This window comes from Sitophilus oryzae, unplaced genomic scaffold (genome assembly GCF_002938485.1).
Source record: "Sitophilus oryzae breed Bouriz unplaced genomic scaffold, Soryzae_2.0 scaffold_172_pilon_pilon, whole genome shotgun sequence".
NCBI classification, from domain to species: Eukaryota; Metazoa; Arthropoda; class Insecta; order Coleoptera; family Curculionidae; genus Sitophilus; species Sitophilus oryzae.
In genome coordinates, this window is record NW_022146424.1 from 4,276,603 (window position 1) to 4,302,397 (window position 25,795).

Sequence of the window (25,795 nt, forward strand, 5' to 3'; positions counted from 1 at the left end):
AAATTAAATACCATAACACTATTATTGTTTAGTATAGATTTACAGGATATTTTTATTTTTCTTTTATTAACAAATTAATTATTAATCATTTACTAATTATGAAAAGTAAGTTAATACTTTTTTAGATATATGAAATTTTAAATAATATTATGATTTTGCCGGGAAGGTTGATTTCGGGTCTGAAGAAAAGAGCTTTCAACGGCGCCGTGGCTTAGTTGGTTAAAGCGCCTGTCTAGTAAACAGGAGATCGCGAGTTCGAATCTCGCCGGGGCCTCGTTGTTACTTTTTTTAATTTCTGAAAAAATTTCTCAAGTCCAAAATAGCAGAAAATCTAAATAATTCCATAACTTCCAAAGTTTATTGTCATTAGATCTTATTGCACATATTTTTCATACAAAAGAACAGACGAACTAGACTTTCAATATTTTTTTCCTTATTAATTGATATTAAATTTTGTGAATTAAAAATGATTAAGGACGACCAAAGAGGACGACCTACATGATTTGGCAACACCACATAATACAAAAATCACATCACGTCATCTCATATGGCACGTATCACGTCACGTACGTCAGTTTTTCATTCTAAAAATACACGAAAATGGATCCAAATTTGTAAAGCCGGGCAGTTAAGTGCCTAAAATTTATAGAAAACGTTCGATTATATTAGTTTGCTGTTTGTGAAATTAAGTGCCATGGGACAACATGTCTCTAGAACTGATTTTGAGTGGTCTTATACAGAAGAGCCCCATGCTAGTCGAAGGAAAATCATTTTAGGTTAGGACCTATTTTATTTGTTTTTTAATTAGATTTTTAAATGAATTTTATACGATTATTATTTAATATATCGTTGAAAATTGTTTATTTATTATGTTTCAGTCACGTATGTATGTTTAGGTGAGATGTCATACAGTAAAACGAGTGTATAGTTGTAAATTGTTATTTGCATAGATTTTTATGAGAAATTTTGGAATGTTTAATATCCAGTTTATTAATATAACATTTCCATATAGGTATAACAAATATATCAGTACAATATAAACATAAAATAGTAAATCATGTATCTATAATATAAAGTATGATAATAGATCTCATATGATTCAGTGACTCAGATTTAAAAAATGCCTATTTAATATATCGTTACCCTAATTCGCAAACCTCGTATCTCCAAAATCAAAAATTTTACAGGAGATAATAAAAACTTTCTATCTATTTTATTATATGTAATCTTTAAACATTTTTTCAATAGATATATTCTGTATGTTGGTTGACATTGTAATAATAGTGTTCGTAGCCCATTTTAATTTCATTAAAATTTTAATGGAGATACATGGTTTTCTGTATATTTTTTGTAAAAAACTGGAGTTACGAGGAAAGTATACGACATGTGTTCACCTGGTAACTCCTGATGTTTACTATAAAAACTTAATAAAAAACCACGTAAATTATAACTTTGGTAAAGTCTCAACAAAACAAGTACTGGTTCATAACAGGGCTTTCTAAATTTAATTTCAAAAAATAAAATAACACTACTAAAAAACTATAATTTTTATTCACATTTAAATAACTACAAATTCAAGAGTAAAGAGAACCTAACTAAATTCGATTTCGTAATTATAAATACTTTAAGCTTATATTATTAATTATTATTAATGCGGTAGGGAATCATAGAATGAATGATAGTCTTTTTCCAAGCAACCCTTTATTTGCTGTAACTGTTCATACTTATCTTTTGATATTTTTAAACGTTCATTATATAGTATGGGCGTGAGAATTTTTGGATTCTTATTTATTCTGACGGGTAAAATTCGCCACTCGTCAGGATGCCTAATCTTGAACTCAATAAAACCTGAAGGATTATATTTTAAGGCACGAATATCCTGAACCGTTGAATCTCCCACATTTTTTCCTGGTCTAATAGAAGTTAAATAATTTAGTTTGCTGAAGTCTTTGAAAAATGAATGATCTTGGTATTTGACCTTAAATGGTTCGGGCTTTGATCTAGCTTGAAGACAAACATCGACATAATCCGCAGGAATGTTTATTTTTCGATGTTTCAGTGAACGTTCTATAAGAGAATGCATTGAATCTGCTTCCATTTGCGTATGCCCATGTTCCAAATATTTCTGGATAACAGTAATATTGTTAGCATGTAAGATGGCGTTGGCTAGAGTTGCATTACGATTTTGACTGCAACATCTGTCGCTGTAAAATATTAGCTCCTGATTTTTTGGCAGATCGCGCGTTTCTTGTTCTATGAAATAAGAGATAATGGTTGAGAACTCATTTGCCCCTAATTTACCCTCACTTTCGTTCCGTAAAAAAACAAAAGCCTTGTTTTGTTTTAATATTGTAAATCGTAAAATTGTGAACGATAAGCTTTTTTTATAATAGAGCATAGAAACATTTGACTTTGGCGCCAATAAGACGGATTGAAGATCCATTGTATATACTCTATTAGCTTCATTTTGCTTATCTTTGTTTTTTTCATCCCTGGCTTCATTTTTTTTCAACTGATGTAATTCATATTCTCCTTCGCTCAGATTGCCTGTATTTCTTACGACACAAGTGCTACATTCATCTTTTTTTGGCGCAAAAATACTTAGGTTCATATCCTCAAAGATATTAGAGAAAAGGGCTGTTGACACTGGCGAAATTTTGTTCAAAGAGCACCAACTTTCGGAATATACCTTATACAAATGCATTTTTGAACTCCAGATAGGTTCAAGATATTGCTTTTGACTTCGGGCTCTGCAATAATGGGACTCCATTTTAGCAATACTATTAAAGAAGTCCAGTACGGAGTTCCTTCTCTTCTGGAAAACTTCTCGTGTATGATCTTGCAAAGTCTCGTTTTGTATTTCAAACACCACATCTACTTTGTTTTCTTCATCTTTGACAGATTTCTTTTTCCAAGAAGCTACAGTCCATTCACCTATGCATAACGTATTTAAAAACATTTTCTTACAGACTCGTAGCTTTTCTTCTTTTTTCTTTAAATAATAGATAAAGCTTGACTGTCGTCTTGAACTGTTTTCTTCTTTTCTATCTCTTGGCCTTTTGGTTGTTTCAGCTGTCATAAGCATATTTACATAGATCTTCTTTTCAGCATCACTAAGTTCCCAAAATTTGGAAAATATCTGGTTCCTATCTTCTTCAGAAAACTCTATGCATTTTACTGTTCTTTTCAAGGATTTTTTACTTGAAATCTTATAGTGGCATCGTGCCTTTAATTCTCGTTTTGGCCTGGATATTTTGTAATTCCATTTATCACCTTCCTTCTTTTTCCCAAAGTATTCTTCGCTCTTAGCTCTTTTTAGTTGGTTTACATTCTTGCACCATAGTAGTCTCTAAATTTTCATTTACTTCATGCGACTTATTACGGACAACGTCTTCCGGTTCACTACTTGCAGTTGACTCATCTGGTTCGTAATGAATGAAGTCTGGATCTTTGCTACACCCAGGAAGAGATAAAGATCTATTGATCAGAGTTTCCTTTTCACTTACTGCTGACTGATCTTGTTCGTAAGGAATGAAATCCGGATCTTTGCTAAACTCAGCAATAGATGATGTTTTGTTGATAAGAGTTTATTTTTCATTTGCTGCTGACTCATCTTGTTCGTAAGGAATGCAGTTCGGATCTTTGTTACACCCGTCAATATGCAAAGCTTTCTTGGTCAATATTTCCTCTTCGTTTGATGTTGACTCATGAGGTTCATAAGGAATAAAAGCAGGATTCAGTGCATTTTGAATCACGCCCATCATCGGTGCAACGTCACAAATAGAACCTACTGATTCTGGGTACAGTTGCTGGAGTACTTTATTTGAACTTTCACCTAAGCTCAAACCGATTCCATCGACAGACTGCCCTATATCTGAATGTTCCATGACTCTTAAATCGTTCGTGAAATTGGAAAGAATTAATTCAGATTCACAGGGATGGATCTCAGATGACTCTGATTTAGTTAATAATTGATCGTAAGAAGTTGCTGTAAGTGTTTCCATAACATGGTAGGATTCCTGAGGTAGTGGCACAAAATCAGATATATTATTATTTTGGGTTGGTTCTAAGATGCGTGGCATCTCGAATAAAATATTCTCTTTCATGGCCATTTCTAAAATCCTTTTTGAACGAGACATGACCTGAAATGGAATGCTTTGTTAGAAAAAAATGGCGAAAACCATTTTGTCTAAAAAAACTATCAATATTTAGAGAAAGAGTTTGGGTATTATAAAGTTTTATAATTTTTCTGCTCTACAAAAAATATTCAAATTTTTGTAGATCTCCAATACATTTCCGTGATTTTTTACGCAAAAAATGTCTGTAAAGATCGCTACGAGTAATCGTTCTCAAGATATTTAAAATAGAAATAGTCAATACATGTCATTATTGACAAAAAATAAACACGTTGAGTAGATAGTTATTTGGGTTGGTTAAAAGGGCGTAAATTATTAATTATACAAATTATTTAAGCACACTAGCGAATTTAACTATAATATGTTTGCCGTACGTACCTGATAAAGTATCTATTATTTCCAGTTCTGAATGCAATATTTATATTAAAAAATTAGCAACAACACAAAACACACAAGTCTGATTTTCCCGCTTTTCTAACAAATAATATCGGAGTTACGAGATTTTCCATGCATGTTATAACGTCTCTTGGAGATACGAGATTTATGTCTGCTTTCGATTTTCGGAGTTACAAGCTTTTCATTGGACACTACCTTAGTTGGAGTTAGAAGCTTTTCTATTTCTTGAATTTAAACCTTTTAGAATATAGTTGGAGTTATGAGGTTTTCAGGTATTGTCCGTTCTTTGCTATATTACTAGATGGCGCAAAAAGCACGATTTTGAAAAATTTTGGAGTTACGAGGTTTGCGAATTAGGGTAACGATATACCATTAATAAATATGTTTAAATAACAGTAGACTGTACAAATTTATTGAAATTTATAATGTATTTTTATGTATTTTTGTCTTTAGTGTTTCTCTGAGTTATATGGATACAAAACTTTGATTTTTAGCTTAAATAAGTATCAAATATTTTTACAATTTAATCATAATACATGGGTTTTGATGTAAGAATTCTTACAATTTTACTCACATTTTTCTGTGAATTATTTATAGATAAAAGGATCAATTTAATAATATTTGTTATTTTTGTATGTTGTTATCTACACAAAAATAAACGTATAGGAAATGTGATTCATATATTATTTTGTTTATAAGAAAATTTACAGAATTTTAATTACAATATACCAAATACCGTTTGATCGAAAAAACGGCGTCAGCGATGGCTATGAAATGGACATTGCTGTTCTATATGTAAAAGTAACTGTAATTAGTGTAACTGACGCCGTTTTTTTTTCGATCATACGGTAGTTTCTTTGTAAGTATGCTATTATATGGTGTTGATTTTTTTTTGTAGCGAAATATCCCCAAATTAAGAAACTTTTTGGTTTTGATCCCAAATTCAAATGGGTAGTTACGGGAATGGTGTTAACACAATTTTTTTTAATGTACATATTACGTGACAGATCATGGCCAGTACTGCTTTTAGTTGCCTATTGCTTGGGTGGAGTTATAAACCACTCCTTAATGTTAGGTAAATATTATGCAAACTTGCGTTTTTATGTATGTTTTATCTTAAAAATTTAATTTTCATTTCCAGCTATACATGAAATATCGCACAATTTAGCCTTTGGACACGCCAGGCCTTTGCATAATAGATTGTTTGGTTTCTTTGCAAATCTGCCAATCGGTATACCCATATCAATAAGTTTTAAAAAGTACCACTTGGAGCATCACAGGGTAAAGATATTCATTATAATTTTTTCATTCAATATCACTTTATCTAATGCAAACGGTAAAATTCTCTATGTGTTGCAAAAATTCACCCTGCATTGTTGCCAAATTGCACGTAAATTCTTTTTTTATAGGATATACAGGCTGTCCCACTTAAGATGGATACAACCCAATATCTTGATTGTTTGTTGAGCGATCTTTTTCATTTTTGGCAGGAGGCTGTATGGCTATAAGAGGTACATTTTGCCCAGGGTAAGAAATGTGATACCTCATAGACATACGTTTTAATGGGGTTTGATATTTTTCGAGTCAAGAGTAAACTACCCTTAGGACAGTATTTATTTCAAATCTGATAAATTATATTGAATCCTCCTTACCTAAGATACTTACGTTCTAATTTTGATAAATATTTATACAGGGTGCGTCATTAAAATAAGACATTTTTATTTTTATTATTATTTTTTAAGTACTTACGACGCCACTGGATAAACAACAGGTTTATCAATAACCAATTATCAATTAATAATCGATTTAAGTTTTCAGATAGCTTCCATAATAATTAAGATACGATACAAAAAAAATTAATATTTTCAATTTATTTTGTTTACTTTAAAAAATTGTTTTTTAAGTTTACTAATACAAATGAATAAAATGAGTTACAAAATAATTTAAAAACCCAGTTTTCAATTTTGAGGAATATTTTAAAAAATCCAAATAGTTAGATATTTAAAACAATCACTATTAATTTTGAAAAATGTGTTCTAAACAAAGATTTATAAAACTATAACGGCTATAACGAACTAAAAGTCAACATCTTCGACCAAACCACCATAAAAAAAACGATTATTAATTGATAATTGGTTATAATTGGTTATTGATAATAAACCAGTTGTTTATCCAGTGGCGTCGTAAGTACTTAAAAAAATAATAATAAAAAAATAAAAATGTGTTATTTTAATGACACACCCTGTATCAATATTTATCAAAATTAGAACTTAAGTATCTTAGCCAAGGAGGATTCAATATAATTTATCAGATTTGAAATAAATACTGTCCTAAGGGTAGTTTACTCTTGACTCGAAAAATATCAAACCCCATTAAAACGTACGTCTATGAGGTATCGCATTTCTTGCCCTGGGCAAAATGTACGTCTTATAGCCATACAACCTCCTGCCAAAAATGAAAAAGATCGCTCAACAAACAATCAAGATATTGGCTTGTATCCATCTTAAGTGGGACACCCTGTATACAACAAAGGGCCGTCATATAGGATATATACAGGGTGGCTCATTTTTTAACATAACTTTAATATGTAATTGAGAGAACCATTATGTAATTTTATTTTTAGTACCAAGGAGATGAAAAGATGGATACAGACATTCCGACATATTTAGAAGCAAAATTGTTCTGTAATACTTTTGGAAAATTTATTTGGGTTATCTTACAGCCGTTTTTCTACTCATTTAGGCCACTAGTCACTTATCCCAAACCACCTACACAACTTGAGCTGATCAATGCAGTGATTCAAATCATATTTGATGCTATTGTAGTCTATTTCTTAGGTAAAAAATATCTTGTATCTTTATAAAATTAAAACAAATACAGGTTGTTAACTCGACAGTTACTTATAGGGGAACAGAATGGCAACACTGCCTACTGAGAACGCATGCAGTTATAGGGTTTTCTGCCGACTCGACCCGTCGCGTCGTCGCGTCGCGTCGTCTATCGACGAGCGGGCCGAGGTTGCCATATTTCAACCATAAAGCTCTTGCCGCGAGTAATAAACAAATTAACAACCGGTATACAGGGTGGCGCACCTCATTCGCCTCGGTTGATTATACGAAAACGGAAAGATGTAGAAACAAAATATTTTATGAGTATATGTGGGGTGGCAATGTGCACAATTTAAAATTATTTTGAAATGTACAGGGTGTTTCAGAACTAAGATACATACCAAAGTTATATTTTTTCTTATGGAACACCCTGTATTTTATTTCATTTTTGGATTTCTGGGCCCAAAAAAAGGTATTTGTTATAAAGGTTAAATATGTTTAAAATCTTTGGTTTTTGAGATATTTAAAGATATTTAAAAATGTAGGCTACAATAGAATAGATTATTAACACCCTGTACATTGCTTTTCAGAGTTAATTCTTGTGCTGACCTTTAAGCCAGAGAAATAAACTTTACTGAAAAATTTGATTGCTTTGTTTAATGTATACAGGGGTATCAAAAATTGCTGGTCTATTTTTAATATTTATTTTACATAAAAACTTCCTTATTTCAAATACAACACCCTGTATTTTTTTAAATATATCGAAGCAGGTTTAAATGCTCTTTCAAACTATATTAGGGTGTCCTATACCTATCTAGTTCAGATTTTGAATAAAGAGTAATTTTTCAATAAAATGGCAACCAAGATGGCTGATGACAAGTTTCTAGTGACAGTTAGTAGCTATTTTCAAAATCAAAATTAGTTTATCGTATAATCAACCGAGGCGAATGAGGTGCGCCACCCTGTATATATATTTTTTATTTTAATTATTATTACTTTTTTTAGGTATCTTTTTATTTTCTTTTCTTTGTTTCATATTTTTTTTAATATTTATTATATTTTGGATGATTTTTAGGAGGCAGAATATTAGGATATCTGTTGTTTGGTAGTGTGATGGCTATGGGATTGCATCCTGTTGCAGGTCATTTCATCTCAGAACACTACATGTTTAAAAAAGGTTATGAAACATATAGTTACTATGGGCCTTTGAATTTTATAACTTTTAATGTTGGGTACCATAATGAGCATCATGATTTTCCTGCTGTACCTGGATCAAAATTACCAGAAGTAAGTATGAAATACATACATATAATTATTTAGATAAAATACCATGACTTAAATATTCTTTTTCCAAGTTTTTAATGAAGGTCTTCATTAATTTTATTCAAAAAAATTATCGTATTTTGAGATGATCTTTAAAATACTATGTTAGATTTTAATGCTTTATTTGAAAGAGATTTTCAAAAAGAAAATAGTAGCTATTGTAAGAGTTGTTAAGTGCTGGTAATTAATGTAATTAACATGTTTACAGGTGGTCTATTAACAGTTAAGATGTAATTTTTTTAAAGTACCTTTTTTAATATGGTGTAAATAAGACCTTCTGTTTGTAAGCAATATCACAATATAGTGCAATAAAACAGAATTAACGATGAAAAAAATATAGAAACCACTATAGAATGTCTATAAAGGATTTCGATTCTCAATGGTTTTGAAAAGTTTCCAATATTACCAGTTTGCAGTCAAAACAGTGAATTCTAGAAAATGGAAACTTTAAAATTTTAAAGAAACCTGTACTTTGCAACTATTGCGATGCAGAATTGTGACAGGAAGCAATAATGGTTCAGAACTTTGAATAAGAAGATAGCATATCAAAAATCTTAGGTACACCGCGATAGGCCTCAAATATGGCCGACTTAAATTCCGGTTTATCAGTGTCGTTCTAATTTTATTTAAAAAATATAAAACTATGATGTAGGGTAGACGTGGGGTAGACTCAATAATTTGTTGTTTTATTTTACGTTGTGAATAAATGTTGGTAGTTATTAAAATTGTTATAAAAATGTATAATTCTAATAAAAATAGATAAGTTATAATAAGTATTTATTACCACACACATCCGATACGCTACTGAAGCAGGTAAGTCAAATTAACGTATCTAAATTCTTTGACAAGTAATAAATAAAAGCTAAAATGCAAGAAAAATATATAATTTAGTTAATTTAAGTGAATTTCATAAATGATCGGTTTACTACACGTATGTATATTATATAGTCACTTACTAGCGAAAAGTTGTTCCATTATTTCACTCAATTTTTGCCGAGATCTACCGCACGCTACTCAACCAACTATTTTAGAGTCTTTTTCGATAAATCGCGATAGTGTCACTGTTAATTTAAGTGCTGCCACAATTTTCATCTAGATTTACTACCTTTATACAACTATCAGTAGTAGAATAAATAATAAATAACATAAAATAAGCTCCGTAAAGACTGACAAATCCACAAAATTTCAAATCAAATTCAAATGTGTCAAATGAATCATCAAACAGAACTGTAAAGGATCCCCACCCTAGAGTGCTTTTTCCGCCCACCATGCATGAATACATGGATAGCACTATGCTCCTTCCTTAGTCTTCTTATTCAAAGGTTCAGAACAAATATCTAGAAGACATAATATCAAAAATATTTCCAAAATATGGTTGTTTTTAAAGTGTATGTAATTTTTTGCCCATATTGTTTTATGTTGAAAATATAGCAATTGCTTTTGTTTCAGAACAATTATATATCAGGTATAATATAAAGAAGTGAACACTTGAAGTAAGTAGTGTTCTAAGTGCGAAAATAATTATTTAATTTAATTAATCTATCATAGCAATTGATTTTCTTTCAGAAAAATTATATACTAGGTAAAATAATATAAAGAAGTGAAGACTTGAAGAAAATAGTGTTCTAAGTGGAAATTATTTCAAGATAAACATTTTTTGTTATATAACCAATGTATAAGAACGGGCGGTGTCTCTGTTGAGAATTTTTTTCAATACATTCATTTCTTACTGCAAATTAAAAAAAATAAATTAGATTATAAAAAAAATAAGTACCTAAAATGATTATATACATACGAGGCTGGGCTGAAAAAAAATCGGCCTAGGTAAGAAAACATAACTTTTTTCGGCAAAACTCAATTTATTTCTGAACGTAGTCCCCGTTAAGCTCTATACACTTTGTCCAACGATTCTCCAATTTTTCGATGCCCTTCGAATAATACGATTTTTCGAAGTCCTTAAAATAGGCCTCTGTCGCAGCGATGACCTCCCCATTCGACTCAAATCTCTTACCACCGAGCCATTTTTTCAAGTCTGGAAACAGATAATAGTCGCTGCGCGCCAAATCTGGAGAGTATGGCGGATGAGGAACCAATTCGGAACGCAATTCATACAGTTTTGTAATTGCCACTGCACATGTATGCGCCGGTGCGTTGTCCTGGTGGAAGAGCACTTTCTTCTTCGCTAAATGCGGTCGTTTTTGCTTCAAATCGGCGTCGAATCGGTCCAACGACTTTGAGTAATATTCGCCGGTGATCGTTTTGCCCTTTTCAAGGTAATGGATATGAATAATACCGTGCAAATCCCAAAAAACTGTGGACATGACCTTGTTGGCAGACAGACCCACCTTGGCTTTCTTTGACTTTAGCTCGCCCTGAGAAACCCACTGCTTTGACTGTTCCTTCGTCTCTGGCGTATTGTGATGGATCCAAGTTTCATCCAAGATTACAAAACGGCGCAAAAAGTAATTCTTATTGTGGTTAAACATTGCCAAACACTCCTAATAGCCTCAGCAATCTCGCACACTCTTACCCATCGATCGTCAATTACCATACCATGGATTTTATCGACCACTTCTGGTGTGGTGACCTCTCTTGGACAGCCTGGATGCTCATCATCAAAAATTATCGTACGACCGCGTTTAAATTCGGCAGTCCAATATTTTATTACTGATAATGAAGCTGTAGATTTCCAGACGTTTTCTTTTTTAGAAACAAGAATCTAATCACTGCGCGATATTTGATTTTATTCATTTTTATAAAAATGCAAAATCTGTTCGCCTTCAATCACTGTCAAGTACAAACTAAGTGACGCAGCTCGCTGAAAATTTGACAGAAGTCACTTGAAAAGATAGTTTTTACGATAAACAATTGCATTTGTTGCTAGCGCCGCCAAATCTTTGAGCCGAGGCCGATTATTTCTCAGCCCAGCCTCGTATAGACAAGAGATGACATACATAAAATCTCAAAATTCTCAGGCTATATTCGCAAAAATTAAATCGGTCTCAATATTTCCGCCCCTAGATTTTAAAACATGCGAATTCCCAAAATATTAAAACAACTTTCTATTTTTTTGAAATCGACCATCATATCAAATAAACTTTTAGTCACGTGATTAAGCTTGACCGGCACAGCGTTGCCCACTTTTACATATTTTCTTTTAATCGAAATATTTTAGGAAACAAAAATAAATTAATTATAAATATATAAACAGTTATTATTTACATCAACAAAACTCACTTTCTTAACACAGCACTTAAGGGACATAAAGGGCCATTGCTACCGTTTTTCCGTCCAAAATATATAAAGTTGCAATGAGTTTTTTACGGGAATTAAGCTATCTTGTACAATTCGTACTAAAAGAGATTCTAAAAAGAACAATGTTCGACTGCAAGGTCTGGTAGTAAACATTTTTAAACTTAAAGTATCACAACATTATTTATTTAAACCAAAAACACGTAATACAAAACTAAAGTGTCAAAACGAATGACAATGTCAGGAAATAAATAAATAAATGTGGCAACTTGACATCTTTTACAGCAGAGCTACCACCTCTTTGAATAAGAAGACTAAGGAAGGAGCATAATGATCGCGTTCATCAGGACGTAGCGCTACCGCAGCGATTACTAATTTTCTGCTGAACGCGCCGATTAGTTGTGAGCGCTCTGGGATCAGTCGCCATTTTTTCCATCAGATTTAAAATACGCTACGCTACCGATGCATGATGGATTAAACGGCACATACGCCAAATGTCACAAAATGTTTTGGAAAACGAAAACAAAGCATTTTGTTTATTGTTCTCGGTTGACTAATCCCCTCGATTTGTGCCAAAAATGGGTGAAAACAATTTAATATGCATTACTTATGATTTTGATCTAAAAAGCACGTTCAGCAGGACAACCAATCGATGGTACATCGCTCACTGATCAACTTGTCCTGATGAACGCGACCAATGATATCCATGTATTCATGCATGGTGGGCGGAAAAAGGACTCTAGGGTAGGGATGACAGTTCTGTTTGAAGGTTCATTTGACACATTTGAATTTGATTTGAAATTTTGTGGATTTGTCAGTCTCTACGGAGCTTATTTATGTTATTTATTATTTATTCTACTACTGATAGTTGTATAAAGGTAGTAAATCTAGATGGAAATTGTGGCAGAACTTAAAATAACAGTGACACTATCGCGATTTATCGAAAAAGACTCTAAAATAGTTGGTTGTGTAGCGTGCGGTTGATCTCGGCAAAAATCGAGTGAAATAATGGAACAACTTTTCGCTAGTAAGTGACTATATAATATACATACGTGTAATAAACCGATCATTTATGAAATTCACTTAAATTAACTCATTATATATTTTTTCTTGCATTTTTGCTTTTATTTACTACTTATCAAAGTTAGATGTCAAAGAATTTAGATACGTCAATTTGACTTACCTGCTTCAGTAGCGTATCGGATGTTTATAGTTATAAATAATTATTATAACTTATCTATTTTTATTAGAATTTTATATTTTTATAACAATTTTAATAACTACCAACATTTATTCACAACGTAAAAAATAAATAAAAAATTATAGAGTCTACCACACGTCTACCCTACATCATAGTTTTACATTTTTTAAATAAAATTAGAATGGCACTGATAAACCGGAATTTAAGTCCGCCATATTTGAGGCCCATCGCGGTGGACCTAAGATTTTTGATATGCTCCTTCCTAGTCTTCTTATTCCAAGTACCACCTGAACCCCCAGCGGAAAGTTTAAATTACAACTAAAAGTTTAATTGGTATCAAATATACAGGAATGCTTGTACTTGAATGCTTTTATTTTAGAAGATACTTGAATCTTTTAAAATCAAAAAGTTATAATCAATTAAGAATGTGACAAAATAAAATTAAAATACTGTACAAAATTTATCATGGAATATGTCAACAAATTCTAGAAAAAATATTTTTTATCATTTCAGGTGAAAAAAATTGCTCCAGAATTCTATGACGACTTACCCCAGCACGACAGTTGGACACAAGTTTTATATGACTTTGTCATGGATCCAGACGTTGGTCCCTATGCTAGAATTAAGAGGAAGCAAAGAGGTCTTAGCACGTAATTTTATAGGAAATTACGTATAATTAGGGTAATTTTTGAACTTTATAAAGTTATTTTATTTTTATATGTTTACTTTATAAAAAAGAGTTAATACGTTTTAAAATTACCTTGTATAAAGCCAGTGACATCAAGATCTATGTAATAAATTGTGAATGGAACCTACAAAGTATTTTTGTAATTTTGCATGGTGTGATTGCTGTCTTAATTATTATTAGTTTTTAATATATTACCAAAGCATCTTTTTCTTACTACAGGTAAACAAAGAAAGGCAATATTGTATTATTACTTTTTTTGCTTAGCTGCAACAATTTCATGCATTGCTTTTCTTTAGAGCCATTTTGTAGTATAATATAATAATTAGTGAAGGGAGTATTCAGAGAAAAAAAAGTTAATATCGTTGAAATGAGGAATAGTTACGTTAGAATATTTAGTGAATGAATGGTTAATTTCTGGTTTTCAAATAGATTTTAAGCTAATTGTATACCTTATGTTACACAATCTTCACAGTTATTCCAGCGATAAAAGGATTTGGTTTTAAAAATGATGCAATCTTCCTTCACCTAACTATAATACCTACTAGGTTTTGTTAAATATTGTGTATATCAACCATTTACAAATATATATTTATATTACTGATTTAATGTGTTTTTAATTTTCTTTGAAATATTAATTTAATAGTATTTTTTTACTATAATAACATGTTAACTGTTTCTTACTATAAGTGTGGATTTACAGATATTCGCCATCATATTACACAATTTTATTGGTTTATGTCAAAAAATGGCATGCCATACATCAACCTTATTGGACTGACGCATGACGGATACATTTTTTTACCTTAAGCATTATGTAATAAAGTAATCGCCATGTTTAGGAGTGATTCATCGGTCGTTACTGTGAACTAATCTGTTCAAGGTCACATAAAACTTAATTCCAGTGCCGTGGTGTTTCAAGTCATATAATAATCAATATATCATCTGTTGTAATTTGTTGTTTTAACTGTCAAAATGTTGTCAAAACATATATTTGGTTATAAATATAAAATGGAATGCCCCATTGGTCGCACTGCAAGCACACCAATGGACTGACGCACAAAAACGAATGAATCAAAGAAACGCGATATAGTATCGTCTTTGTCAATCACGCTAACATTTTAGAATAAGAAGGAGGAGCGCAGGCAGATGATTAGACCGGGCCTTTAAAAACCTACGTCTGTGGTAAAAATTTACGTTTTTAATGTAAAAATTATAGCGCGCGTGTTAACTTCATCAAGCGATGAATCACTCCCAAACATTCGTGGCATTTACTATATCATATATGTGACTTAGTAAAGAACTATTCAAAGCGTAGACCATACATACAAGGGTATTCCAGAAATAAGTGCCAGTATTTAACAGGTAGTATAGTTCGACCCCAGAAACACGCCCGTGAAGTTCATTCATTCAGGCAGGACATTTTCCGGAAAATATTGAAAAACTTTTGAGTTCTGCTTGTTCAGTTTCGGGAAATTTGTTTATAGTGCTCATATCAATGACTCATATCATCACCCCCTCCACTCAAGGCCAATCAACATGATACGTGCAAGGCAAATATGGTGGCGAAGGCAGCACGTTTTTAAATTGTTTACCTTTAACCTGAAAAGCCGGTAGTAGTTTCTCGTTCCGATTGCATATCAGAAATAATTAATTATCTCTAGTTTGTTGTGCTTCTGCAACACGTTTGTTTAGTTCTTAGTGTTCACTGCATGGTGTGATCAGAAAATTGTGATAAAATAAGAGTGTAATAAAAATCCAAACCAGACATTCCATATAGGGAACTTCAAACTTTTGTGCTTGTCGTACTCCTGTATTATTAATTATTTTAAGGTAAGAACTAGAAGTATTTATCAATATATTACACCTAAATGAGTAAAAAGTCTTCACCGCCAGTCTGCGTAGTACTTTATAATGGTTACTTACAATAATCAAAAGATAGGTATTAAAGGGTTAACATTTTATTGTAGCATGCCTTTTACATGCTCTGTTCCAAATTGCCCCGGGGATTATAGAGGGGGTCCCAAGGTTTCTGCTTTTATATTCCCCAAAAATGACGAGCTTCGTAAAAAATGGTTGACAGCTATTAAAAGAGATAATTTCACTCCTACTAGTAGTTCTCGGGTAAGAAGTGCATTAAATTGCCTCAAAATATGGTAATATAAAAATAAGTAAAGAAGACCCCCCATGTCGTAATCTACGTAATGGTATCTACTAATGGTATTACGTATTACGTAATGGTATCTACGTAATGGTATCTAATCTACGTAATGGTATATCTACGTAATAATTTCCAAATAGACATTTGTGTGAAAAATGTCTATTTGGAAATTAAAGGGGTTTTCGGAAATAAAATCCTAGATTAGGTAGTTTACTAATCAGCTGTTCCAAAATCAGTGCTGAGAGTAATCAGCTGGTAGTTTAATTACGAACGGTTGGATCATTAGATTTACCGGGTTAACAATCACATTTAAATATATTTCGTAAAAAGAGATAAATTAAACAAATAATCCTAATATCCCTCTTTAACGATTGTATAAGATCTATTTTTATCCTATTTGTTTTGCTTTAAGTATACTTTTTAGTTTCTATTCTGAAACTATTTTTTATAAAAACAAAATGTGTTTTATTTTAGGCTTTTTTAAAATTATGCCATTTAAAACAAAAACACTATAAACTTTATTTTAATCATTTATTTACTGCCAACATAATAAACATTCCATCATATTAATAATAAAAAAATATATCAATTTTTATCTACCAATTGTGATGAAAATTTTCAGAATTGTCTATCAAGTTCCATTCTTTCATTATGCCTGGCTATTTTAATCTAAATGTTTTAAACCACTTTTCTGTAGTTGAGTTTTCATTTTTTTCCTATTGGGTGTCTCCGATAGTGCTTTTTCGCAGTCAGTATCTTTAGAATTACTTGTTGGTTTTTTATTTATTTAAAATCTAGAGTTACTTGATGCTATGCTGATTGGCTCATTTTTACGGTCACTAACAAAATATCATGTATTTGATCAACATTAGATAAAGTGATTTCGGACAAAACGGTTATTAAAAAACTTTATACTTCTATGCGGACCGTTACGTTTAAAATTATCCTAGAAATGATCAGCTGATTAATTCTACCCACCTCATTAGGAGGGTTAGTAGGATCACAACATATGGCAAAAATCGAGTTATTCGGATCACTTTCCGAACGCATTGACTCGTTTTGAGATCACTTTTCGAACGTCTGGATTAGTAATCCTATCAATCCGATCAATCAGATCACAGTTTCCGAAAAGCCCTAAAATAGGGTTTAAAATGCGCGCCATATAAAGCACTTCTATCTCCGCCATATTGGAAAAGGTTGAATGACTTTGTGTGGAGGGGGTGGTGCTCATATAGTGCTTTGAGAGAATGCAATGTTGCCACCTACTATGTTATCCACGTTCTGTAAGTTTGCTGTAAGTTATAAGTTGACATTTTTATATTTTGACAAAAAAATACTTAAATTAATTTTATTTATTGTAGATTACTATTAGGTATAGTGCATCAATAGAGTAAGAAAATGTGCAACGTTTATTATTTTAAAAAATACCTTTTTACAGTTTAGTAAACTTAAGTAATGAAATTCTAAATAATGAATAATTATAGCACCAGTCAGGAATAAATCAAAAAATTTTTCAATTTTTTTCCGAATTAAAAACAGCGCCCTCTATTAGATAAATAAATAGTCAACGTTTGACCTACATTTAAATAGACCAGTTGATGTAAAATCGCCGATGAGTTTTAGGTTATCCAAATCATTTTTTTGAGATTTTACTTAAAACCTCTTACAAAACTGAAAAAAATTGGCAATTAGCGTATAAAAATACGTTTATTATTCAAATAGAAATATCAATCATTTTTGTGTTTATTCACAAAAACAAGAGTGTGTGAGGTCAAAAAATAATCCTATATAATTCAGATGGCCTATGAATGTATTTTGTGCCAAATACACGTGGGTATTTTGTAGAGCTGTCAAAAATCTGAAATGAAGTGTTGTTAAGTGTAGAGGATTTGCGGTTTTAGGTAAAGTGATAAAACGACGCTCTAACCTAATTGCATCCATCTGCTATCTACCGTTATCAGATTTTCTAATGTTAGGTAAGGTTTTTAGTTTTAATCTGAATTTTCCAAGTCGTTTTTAAATATTTCTAATCGATATGTCAACACTGGGCGTCGAACAAGTCGAGATCCAGGCAGTGCCTTCTATTATAAGATCAGCCTACGGGCGAGATTTATGACGTCACGCTAGTTAGATATAACGGATTAATAAATATGCTGTAGAATACATGGAAAACATAATTATTCCTCAGATTTTTGGTTTGTATTTTAAAAATGATATAGTTTAAATGAAATATACATAATATACAGTTAATAACTACAACATATATACCTATTTATAGTAATAAATACTTTGGCAAATAAACTATGAACCATACAAATGCAGCAAATGTTTTACGATGTACAAATAGTGTATAGGTACATAACATAATGGGTAAAATGTAAATATATTTTAAATTTTGGGGTTTGAAAATCGATCTAATTTAACAAAAAACATTCAATATCTAATAATAGTGATGTATTATTATTTGCATTCACAAAATTTATATGTATATCTTGCAAGTATCAATCTTCGAAAAATTATATTTACAAATAATACAATATTATCTAAAAAAGGCGTCAGCGATGGCTATGAAATGAAGATCGCTGGCATTTTATATGTAAAATTATTCTAAAATTTTTGATTTTCTTGGGATTTTTAGGTTCGGGAAAAACGCTGATTTAAGTTTTCATTTGGGTTTTCATTATTTTTATTTGGTTTAAAAAAACGTTTCGGCTAACTATAGCCTTCATCAGTGTTGTGTCATATGAGAAAAATAGTGTCGAATATAATCCAAAAAATTACATATACAATATAATTCACACCTCATAATATTTACTGCAATTAATAAACTAATATAAACTAATCAAAACATGACCACATATTTTTTAAAATTATTATTCTTAACACTAAAATTATCTACATTGACTATGGAGTACGCAGTACGCAGTAAACATTATGTGCGTGGTATGAATATTTTATATGTAATTTTTTGGATTATATTCGACACTATTTTTTTCATATGACACAACACTGATGAAGGCTATAATGTTAGCCGAACCGTTTTTTTTTTAAACCAAATAAAAATAATGAAAAACCAAATGAAAACTTAATCAGCGTTTTTCCCGAACCTAAATCCCAAGAAAATCAAAAAATTTAGTATATTTAGAAACAAGATTCAAGAATATCAAATTTTCCAAGATTGTAAAATTCTAGTTAATTATTTTATGTGTACAGTTATTTAGGGCATGTCATCGATGTTCATTTCCAAGCCAACTAGACGCCGATTTTTTTCGATGATACGGTATAATTCTTACATAAAATGTAAATAACATTAGACCAATTAAAACAAATAAATATGAATTTCTTAGTATTTTTAGTAACACCTTTATTCTTAAAACTTAATTTTGTATTATGCAAATATACCAATTTTATTGTTATTTTATTCATATTGTATTCAGCCATCACTTAAATATTTGATATTAATTTGGTATTATAAATAATACATACATTATATATTATCAAACAAAAACACATTCTTCTTTTAAACTGTATCAGTCTTGTCTTTACAAAAATCTTTTTTAAAATTTGAACTCAAAATAATAATCTTTTTCATGATCTTTAATACACATATTCTTTATTTTTCCCTAGATCATAATACCAACTTACGTGTTTGAATCTATCGAAGCTGAACCAACAACACTTGGAGTGGAGATTCCACAATATAGAATAAAATAAACATAATTGTCCAGTTTTCATTAATACCATCATGGGAGAATATTATTTTTAAATTTATTAAAGATATTTTTCAATAAAATTCTCTTGATTTATAACTCGTACCCACTTTTCTTGCTCTTCCGACACTTTAGGCTGCCTAGTATAATAACTATCCTTAGTAACTATCCTTTCCACCAGGAACACAACAAAGATGAGGCATAGCACCAATAACACACACTCCACTTAAGCTTTATTGATGAATTGTTAGAGTCTTAAAAAACACACACACAAAATCACGATAAGTAAAAAATGTATGGGCACTTTTAGGTTAAATCACTTGCACAACGTGTAATTTTAAAATTTCTATTTTTTTTTATGCGAAACCGAGAGTGACCATATATCTGGTAGTAGTTTATGTCACTTCAACACCAAAATAATTAGTTTTTTGCACTACAATAATAAATAATACCAAAAATCAAAGAGTTAAAACCAAATATCAACCGACAAAATATGAAACGGAATCTAACCCAATATCTAAGTATGTACAGCTGATGAAGTAAACAAAAGTCCGCCCGTAGGCTGATCTTATAATAGAAGGCACTGATCCAGGTAATTGCTTGGTATTTACGGTTGATTATCGATAGCTGCCGGCGGCTCTCAAAATGTTGCCATTTTTAAAAAAAAAAAAAACCTTAAGTAATTCGGTTATTATCAATTTATATAAAAACTGTCAGAGAGAAAATATGTTTCTTTTAACCAAATCTACCACCCCTTAAAATACTTGCACTTATTTCTGGGACACTCTGTATAAGCAAATATATGATCTAGTGTTCGAAGTAATGTTTAGACACAATACACTATATCGGTTGGTTGAGAAAATCGTAGTCGAAAATGGCGGTTTCTTGGTTGTAAATAGTATTTTACATAAATACAGTCCTACAAATTAGTGACTATTCATCGGTGACGCTCAGACATGAGGTTTCTGTCTTCTGGCGCATTCGCCAAATTGCAGATTAGAAGTAGAACTATAACAAGACGCCACCGGGCAAGGAACTGCTCTTAATAAAGTGTTATCTACATGCACAGAGTGATTTATGGTTTGTGCTACGGTTTTATAATAATGGAGAATTGATAACGGAATCTATTTTAGATTCTTGCATAAGCACATTTTGCTCTATATACAGGGTCCGTCAAAAGTGCGTCGGGCATCTGTAACTCCTAGAATAAAAAACTTGGGAATTTTGTGGAAAAAGTGCAAACCTAAAGCATATTTTAGGATGTATTTCAGGAAAAGATTTTAACTTCTACAGGATGGCTCAAAAAAGTGAGTGGATCGGGATGATTTTTTTAAAACGGAACACCCTGTATATTATGGCATTTTTGGCTTCATTTCTGATCACTTTACATAATCCTAAGATATGAGTAAATATATTTAGATATAATAAAATTATATAAGTCGGAATTAACTATCTCTGCGCTGTGGTTGTCATTTTGTGGATCTCCCAAGCTCACCTGATGATGGAGTAGGGCTCCGAAACAGGTAGTGAGAGCAGGTTGATTCGCATTATGACAAACACAGCGTAGAATTAAATTTCTATATTAGCAGTTAAGTGGCAAGAATCCTTATATAATTTTATTATATACCTCTACTGCAAGAAATTTGTTTTCTATTTTATATTTAGATAGTTTCAGAGAAATTAATAAATAAATAAGAAATATATATTTTTCAGTTTTTTCATAAAAAAATTATTAAAAATACAAGAGCTGTGTTCAAGCTGTGTATCAAAACTATATTAGGCATTTATTTTAGATGGTCTGTACTTACTTTACTATAAATATCGTAATCTTAAATCATACAGGATGTTCAAAATTCTACGCCAAACTTTCCAAACTAAAAAATAAATTTCCTTTGTTTTTTTTAACTGGAACACCCTATATATTATTTTTTTAATCGTTTCGTTCGATCGTCAATTTTTTCGACCCGAAGCGACGCACTATTGCCGACCCTGTATATCTAAACTTAGATTAGATTTAAATCTTTTATCATTGCAGTGTTGCCGAAAGTACTTGAAATATTTCTTCAATTTTGGTGTGTGGTTTCCAGGTATATAGGGAGTTCATTTTCATTAATTGTTGTTTTCCTACCAGTGCAGTCCGTACGCACACACCCCTGGATTATTAAGATAAATAAGTTATTAATTAAGATAATTATTATCTTAATTATTATTATATCCTAATTTATTAAGATAATACGACGGAAAAATAAATAAAATAAAATTATAATATTCTTTAGTTACTAGGTGGGTTTATGTTAAAAAGTTCAATAATGTATTTTTTACCTTATTTATGAAAATAAGTATAGAATCTGGATATTATTGAAAAGGCTCATAATATGACGAAAAAAATATAATGTCCCTAAGGGTTTGACTAATTTTAGGATAACCACCGAGAAATTCGCACTGTATTTCAGGAACTAAGAGGACTAGAACAAATCTGGGTGTAGCATCTTTAGTTTCATATAAAGTAAAGTACTTCCCCTAGGAGATGCAAGACCTCGTCGTTGGTGGGGAAGCTCCTGGTCAGGTGCTGGGAGAAATCCCCCCTAGCACTTGGCTTGGTCTAAGAAGCATCTCACGCATCGTCTTGTCCCTGACTGTAGTGTCGTGGCCAGGGAATTGCACCAAGACATATAACGATATCGGGCGGGGCTACGGACAGCCTCAACCTTAGGGCATCGGGGGGCACCCCATTGTATTTTACCCCTTACTTCTACATGCGGGGCTCTGTAGAAGTGGACCGACTGTCCCTAGCGACTCATGGGAACACTATGAGATCTGGTAATAATAGTAATAAAAACATCACCGGTGAAGCTGTGGGGAAACCCCCTAGCGACACTGGGAACACTAACAATGAAAGTTCCAAGGGGCCAAACCCAAAGGCGTGAGACCATCCTCCGCAAGTGGCATACAAGCTATCACCTCCTTCAAGGGTCGGGAGCCTACTTCCTACCTCTAAACCCAACAGGCGACACAAGCTACCGTTTCGTCTACCCGGCCTGGGTCGTAGCTCCTCGACTGTGAAGGACACGGGTCTCCGTAGGAAGTCCTGGGACTGTATGATGAGTTATAACTCAAGAAAGGGGGACACAATAGATCTCTAAGGTCCCAGAGATTAACCCCCCTCCCACTTATTCTAATTCTAATTCATATGAAGTAAGATAGTGATGTGAAAACCACATTTTTGTATCTCTACTCATTAATGAGAATCTCCATAAAAAACACGAAAATGGGTCACCCCGTACATTATACAAGTACAATAATTACTGAAAAACTAATTAAAATAAGAAACAAATCCATTTCTATCGTAAAAGGTACATTTTACTCGCTCAGCTCGTCTACCAGGATATCTTCTTCCATCCATCCCATCTTCTGTCTGTGGTCTTGTTTTGCGGTGATGGTACTTCTTCGGCGCGGCCTTGGAATCGGCACGATCTGCACTACCCAACCAGGCCGCCCTTTGGACGTCTTTTCATTCTGGCCGCCGCTTAGTCAGCAGTGCTGCGGCAGGAACGACCAGCAAAATCGGAATCTAAATAAATTAACCGCGGATCGGGTTAGCCTAGAAAGCGCACGGTTGTTGGTCGCGCGGAAAAAGCGCGATGATCGGGACGCAAGGCCGATGTAAGTTGTAGGCAAGAACCGTAAATTTCTAAACAAAATCATAAAAAATATGAAGTTTAAAGTTTGATTTTCATGCGTCCGTTATCCGTTTTGATACGATCACAGATTATATTATACAGATTATAAACTTATCGTCAAAATCATTGTATTTCGTGGTTCCAATTTTCGGAGTCGCGCACTAATTGGGTTACTAGTTTGCGCACAAGCACTCCCACTTATGGCCTCTAAAATTGTAAACAGCGCCCTTGTGACCGGCCCAGTTATTACGCTGTTTAAACAGGAGTTTATTTTTGCGCACAAGAAAATTTACTCGTTTGCTCATCGTAATAAAAAACAATTTTCGCACCACGAATTAGGGACAAGATTTTTATCTGTATACTTATAGGATACCTAATCTGTGATACGATAGTCCGACGGCGCGGCACTCTGATTGGTCATAGCGTTTTCGCGCCACTTTTCATCCGTAAATTTTTTACTCCACTCCGACAAAGGAGAAAGAAAGTCAACACGTACGATAAGTTACGTTTTGACGCTTTTTTGACAAATTTAATACACCAGTGTCGATATGACATAGTCACTAAATATCTAAATAATAAAATTATATAAGGATTCTTGCCACTTAACTGCTAATATAGAAATTTAATTCTACGCTGTGTTTGTCATAATGCGGATCAACCTGCTCTCACTACCGGTTTCGGAGCCCTACTCCATCATCAGGTGAGCTTAATTCCGACTTGTCGGAAAGTATCGACTCTGACTTGTCGAATCGTATCCCAAGCTCACCTGATGATGGAGTAGGGCTCCTAAACCGGTAGTGAGAGCAGGTTGATCCGCATTATGACAAACACAGCGTAGAATTAAATTTCTATATTATCAGTTAAGTGGCAAGAATCCTTATATAATTTTATTATATACCTCTACTGCAAGAAATTTGTTTTCTATTTTATAATTTGGCTTGCCTGAAAAAAAACTTTTTACCATCCTTTTACTATCGATAGTTGCGCCTCGGTGGTACGAAAGTACTACCATTGCACGCAGGCCGCTATCTCCCGTTCGGGACTTAATATCTAACCGATACTTTCCGACAAGTCGGAATTAACTATCTCTGCGCTGTGGTTGTCATTTTGTGGATCTCCCAAGCTCACCTGATTGTGGAGTAGGGCTCCGAAACCGGTAGTGAGAGCAGGTTGATCCGCATTATGACAAACACAGCGTAGAATTAAATTTCTATATTAGCAGTTAAGTGGCAAGAATCCTTATATAATTTTATTATATACCTCTACTGCAAGAAATTTGTTTTCTATTTTATAGTCACTAAAGCCACCTCGTGATTTTAAAAACAACATCATAAAGTAATGACAATGGCGGCACGTGGGTATAAAAATAAGTGGAGTTAACTTTTTTAAAACTGCGGCGCAGGAGAAAATTTTTTTGGCGCATTCACCATTTTGTCAACATTTTTTAAATTATTATTTGAAACGTTTTTGGTGTATTCAGCATTTTGTCAACATTTTTTCTTGTTATTATTTATACACTAATACCTATAATATTTTCCTTTTAGTTTGGGCTAAAACGCATTAAGTAAAAAGAGATACAACCAGTTTTCGATAAACACATTATTTTGCCTTTCAGTGAAAATATAAATACATTTAAATTAAATGTAATAAAAATTATATACAGTGTCCACCATAAAGTTGGATCCATATGGACGTTTTTTTTATATTACCTAGAGTTTTAAAATTTTTTGTTCTGAATGGTTTTCGTATCTCCACTACAACGTTTTTAATTTTTTCATAATATTGTTTAATTTCCAAAGGGCTTATTTCAATTAATATCTTTACTAACTCCTTAAAATTTCCTCTGTTCACTGAGTCAATCCTTTTCATCATGCCCACGAAAAGGCAAATCTTGCTTGCTTACATATAAGACTGCTTGAATAACTACCCGTAAACAAAGTCGATTTAAACGAACATTTTCATTAAAATTAAGCTTATAGAGTTTAACGTTTTTTTTCTAAAGCATCGGCAATTGTATTTTGATTTTTTTTAATTTCTTAGCATTAACTGACATTTTAAATGTTCTGCGGAATCCCTGTCTTTATGCAAAGATCTTGTTATATTTACGAAATCAGTGAACTCTTCTTTATTTCAAATGCCATGTTTATTGGAAAATAGTAAACATGACCAACAAAATAATTTTTGTAAAACAATGCTAGTGCATAGCCAATTAAAATCAGAAAACCAGGAAGAATTTATGGTTAAAGATTCAGTTGGTCGTCCTTGAGATAAAACATCCTTCTTATCTTCATCTGTTCACCGTCTGAAGGGAGTCTCCAATAAATTGCACACCAAGTCATTAATTGGGTTCATTTTTTAATACATACACACAAAACAGTTTTAAAACAGAACAACAAAACAAACAGCAAAAATTAACAAGTAGT

At 32.2% G+C, this 25,795-nt stretch overlaps 1 protein-coding gene and 1 non-coding gene across 2 annotated transcripts; both read left to right on the forward strand.

The window, feature by feature from the left end:
* The first annotated feature begins 200 nt into the window (after positions 1-200).
* Positions 201-274, forward strand: Trnat-agu. Its single transcript has one exon. It is a non-coding gene; the product is annotated as a tRNA-Thr (tRNA).
* A 387-nt stretch (positions 275-661) lies between these two features.
* On the forward strand, positions 662-14,423 carry LOC115881467 (sphingolipid delta(4)-desaturase DES1). The gene is made up of 6 exons (XM_030898948.1): positions 662-776; positions 5,431-5,607; positions 5,674-5,813; positions 7,156-7,369; positions 8,436-8,647; positions 13,650-14,423. Exons 1-6 carry the CDS (start codon positions 695-697, stop codon positions 13,788-13,790), a joined length of 966 nt encoding a protein of 321 aa, XP_030754808.1. The 5' UTR covers positions 662-694; the 3' UTR covers positions 13,791-14,423.
* The last annotated feature ends 11,372 nt before the right edge of the window (positions 14,424-25,795 follow it).

Coding starts and splice junctions, on each gene's coding strand:
- LOC115881467 (XM_030898948.1), top strand. CDS start 695: ATGGGACAACATGTCTCTAGAACTGATTTTGAGTGGTCTTATACAGAA. Junction 5,814..7,155: donor ACCACTTGGAGCATCACAGG/GTAAAGATATTC, acceptor TTTTATTTTTAG/TACCAAGGAGATGAAAAGAT. Junction 8,648..13,649: donor CTGGATCAAAATTACCAGAA/GTAAGTATGAAA, acceptor TTATCATTTCAG/GTGAAAAAAATTGCTCCAGA.